Raw genomic sequence first — 3,836 nt, 5'->3', positions numbered from 1 at the left:
GGACACTGTACCATAAAGGCCTGCTTGGTGGAGTGCTGCAGAGATGGATATCCTTCTGGAAGGTTCTCCCATCTCCACAGATGAACTCTGGAGCTCTGCCAGAGTGAACATTGGGTTCTTGGTCACTTCCCTGACAAAGGTCCTTCTCCCCCAATTGCTCAGTTCAGCCTGGGCAACCAGTTCTAGGAAGTCTTGGTGGTTCCAAACTTCTTCCATTTTAGTATGATGGAGGCCATTGAGTTCTTGGGGACCTTCAATGCTGCATAAATGTTTTGGTACCCTTCCCCAGATCTGTGCCTCGACACAATCCTGTCTCGGAGCTCTACGGACAGTTCTTTCGACCTCTTGGATTGGTTTTTGCTCTGACATCCACTGTCAACTGTTGGACCTTGTATAGACAGGTGTGTGCCTTTCCAAATCATGTCCAATCAATTACATTTACTTCAGGTGGACTCTAATAAAGTTGTAGAAACATCTCAAGGATGATCAATGGATACAGGATGCACCTGAGCTCAATTTTGAGTCTCATAGCAAAGGGTCTGAATACTGATGTAAATAAGATATATATATATATATTGTTGATAGATTTGCAAACATTTGTTTTGTCATTATGGTGAATTGTGTGTAGATTGATGAGGAAAACATTTACTTGTATTGATTTTAGAATAAGGCTGTAACGTAACAAAATGTGGAAAAGGGGAAGGGGTCTGAATACTTTTTCAAAATAAATAAGACTTTACAAGTAGAATGTGCATGTTTGTGTGAGTAGATGGATTCCAGGATACTAAAGTCCTCTATGAATGTATGATCTTCACTCCCTCATGTCTGTGTGGCTTCTTAAATGAAGAGTGTGTGTGTGATCTCACATAGTGTGTTTATGTGTGTGTGTGTGTTTGTATGGATGGATTCACGTGTGCGTGTGTGATCTCTTATAATAATAGCGCGTGTGTTTCCAGACGGGCCAAAATGAGCAACGACTACGAGGCATCAGTCACCCCCAGCTGGCTGACCTCTGACCCCACTGTCTGGTCCAGCAGCAGAGACGGATTCACAGATAATGCCACTTACCCACCTATGGGCTCCTTCCCCCCACTGCCCCCTCTCCTGGTCAATCCCTGGGACATCTTGCTGTGCTCCTCAGGGACTCTCATCGCCTGTGAAAATGCCCTGGTTGTACTGGTGATCTGGCAGAACCCGGCTCTGCGTGCCCCCATGTTCCTGCTGATCGGCAGCCTGGCCCTGGCTGACCTCCTGGCTGGTCTGGGCCTGGTGCTCCACTTCACCTTGGCCTACCTGCTGAGGTCTGACTCGGCCCAGCTGCTGACTGTTGGTCTGGTGGTGGCCTCTTTCTCAGCCTCCGTCTTCAGCCTGCTGGCCATCACCATAGACCGTTACCTGTCACTCTACTACGCCCTGACCTACAACTCAGAGCGCACTGCCGCCTTCACCTACACCATGCTGGTCCTCCTCTGGGGCCTGTCTCTCTGTCTGGGCCTACTTCCCATCACAGGGGTGAACTGCCTGGCAGAGGAGTCGACGTGCAGCGTGGTGCGCCCCCTGACTAAGAACAACGTGGCGGTGCTGTCCGTATCCTTCCTCCTGCTGTTCGGCCTCATGCTGCAGCTGTACGTGCAGATCTGTAAGATCGTCATGCACCACGCCCACCAGATCGCCTTGCAGCATCACTTCCTGTCCGCCTCGCCCCACTACGTCACAACCAGGAATGGCGTGTCCACGCTGGCCATCATCCTGGGGACGTTTGCCGCCTGCTGGATGCCCTTCACCGTCTACTCACTGGTCGCCGACTACACATACCCACCTCTCTACACCTACGCCACCCTGGTGCCCGCCACCTACAACTCAGTCATCAACCCAGTGATCTATGCCTTCAGGAACCAGGACATCCAGAAGGCTCTGTGGCTGGTGTGTTGTGGCTGTATACCGGCCACGGTGGCCCACAGGGCCCGGACCCCTAGCCACGTCTGACCCAGACCCAGGTCCCGGGAGGGAAGGAGAGAGGTGCCCTGGGCAGAGGGAGGAGGCAGACAGGCAGCCTGGGCTCAGGCAGGTGGCTGGAAAGGACGGACTGCGTGCATAGTCATTTTAGCCGCTTTTACTGATGTGGGCTTTTTTCCTCAGAAGGATTGAGAGATTATTATTAGATTATTAAAGATTGTGCCACTTTCCGCACATCAGATAAAGGGCTTGTGTGTGTGTGTACAAAAAGATAGGATGTCACACGGACAGAGAAGGAGGAAGAGAGGAGGAGAAGTGGAGTGAGGGATGACAGAGGTGGGGCGATTATCAAGATGCATACAAGATGAAGTCGGGCTGAGGGCTCAATCACCTTGTCTCGCTGCTGCACTCTGAACGTGCCTTGAAAGACAGATAACCACGGGAGGCTAAAAATAGCCCGGGTGCTCTGTGATCCGCGCCGTGTGTCCGACACAGACTCCATGCAAAGAAACAAAGCCGCGCGGAGGCGGAGAGCGGGCACCTATCTTCCCCTCCCTCCCTTCTTCCATCCACTTTTATTTCTCTTCATCTCTCCCTATTTGCCTTTAAAGCCCCCACCCTCGAGCATGTGAGAATGTAGGTTATTATGATGTTCTGCTTGCTTTGCATTCTGAGGTGACAACAGCCTCGGGAAGGAAAGTCCCCTGATACCTGTAGCACACACCATTAACCCTCCAAATGCCTGTCCAAACGCACCATTAACCCTCCAAATGCCTGTCCAAACGCACCATTAACCCTCCAAATGCCTTTATTTTATGGTAAGGCCTGGCTTTGATCCTTTTGATATCTATGTTTTATCCCTCCACTTCTTCATACATAAACAGGTCAACTAATCATACCTAATTCATTGGGCATTTTAGGCACATTGGGTAGGCAGGCTGTTCTTGAATGTAGTGTGAAATGTTCCCTCTGTGAATGGAGTTGGTTGTTCAAGCGACTCAGTTTGCAGTTAGACCAGCTGGGTGTTGTTACAACTGAATGTATTTTTATATTCATTTGATCTCTTAGCCTGTCCATTAGGTTATGAAAACGCCTGGTCCTCACCCCAACCTTCAACATGCATGTTCAACTTTAATGTAAACCGTTTCCCCTAATAGCCTGTTGGCTAAACCCTCATTATCACTCTTCCCCTCTCCCCACCTGTTATAATAAAATCAGTCAGTCACACTCAAGCCTAATACATTATCCTAATATATGGTTTGTGAATTTAAAAAGCACTCTAAAATATAAAGTAGCAATCATATTTGTTTTCCTTTTTCATGAAAATGGCATCGTCAGCAGTCCACCTTCAATAGTCTTCTAATTGCTACTCTATACCTCATCCTGTTGCGAAAAAAACACCCTGAATGCAATAATCTATGAATGCTGAGCCAATCAGAAAAATGTATGATCATTGAAATTCATAATGTACATATAGAATATAGACCCCTAAACCCACCCCTCTCTTTCCCTATACCACATCTATGACTGGCCATATCCAGATGACCAATATCCTAAGTGACAGACCCTGGCACAATGTCTGGTTCAGATCTTTTGATAGCAAGAAAGGAGAGAGCAGTGACACGTCTTGTTGTTCCAGCTTTGGATGTCTCCTGCCTCCTAGAACCACTTCCTTACCCTGGCTGACAAATGCCCACCCCCCCTGACCCTAGCCAGTGTTAAATCGTCTGCTTGCCAAATCCTCCTGATTCGCTCACACCGAGTCACGATCGAACCCAGGACTTCCACTTTTCTAGCACACGTGATCGCCCTCCTTGACAACGTACCAACCATTTGAGCTATCGAAAAATATGTAAGGCAGTAGCTCCATCGGTGATATT

General features: G+C 48.6%; 1 protein-coding gene across 1 annotated transcript; it reads left to right on the top strand.

The window, feature by feature from the left end:
• Positions 1-966: 966 nt before the first annotated feature.
• LOC139366710 (G-protein coupled receptor 12-like) lies at positions 967-1,986 on the top strand. Its single transcript, XM_071104399.1, has one exon. It carries the CDS (start codon positions 967-969, stop codon positions 1,984-1,986), a length of 1,020 nt encoding a protein of 339 aa, XP_070960500.1.
• Positions 1,987-3,836: the final 1,850 nt, after the last annotated feature.

This window comes from Oncorhynchus clarkii, chromosome 15 (genome assembly GCF_045791955.1).
Source record: "Oncorhynchus clarkii lewisi isolate Uvic-CL-2024 chromosome 15, UVic_Ocla_1.0, whole genome shotgun sequence".
NCBI lineage: Eukaryota > Metazoa > Chordata > Actinopteri > Salmoniformes > Salmonidae > Oncorhynchus > Oncorhynchus clarkii.
The sequence above is the reverse complement of the archived record's forward strand: the minus strand, read 5'-3'. Positions and strand labels throughout refer to the sequence as shown.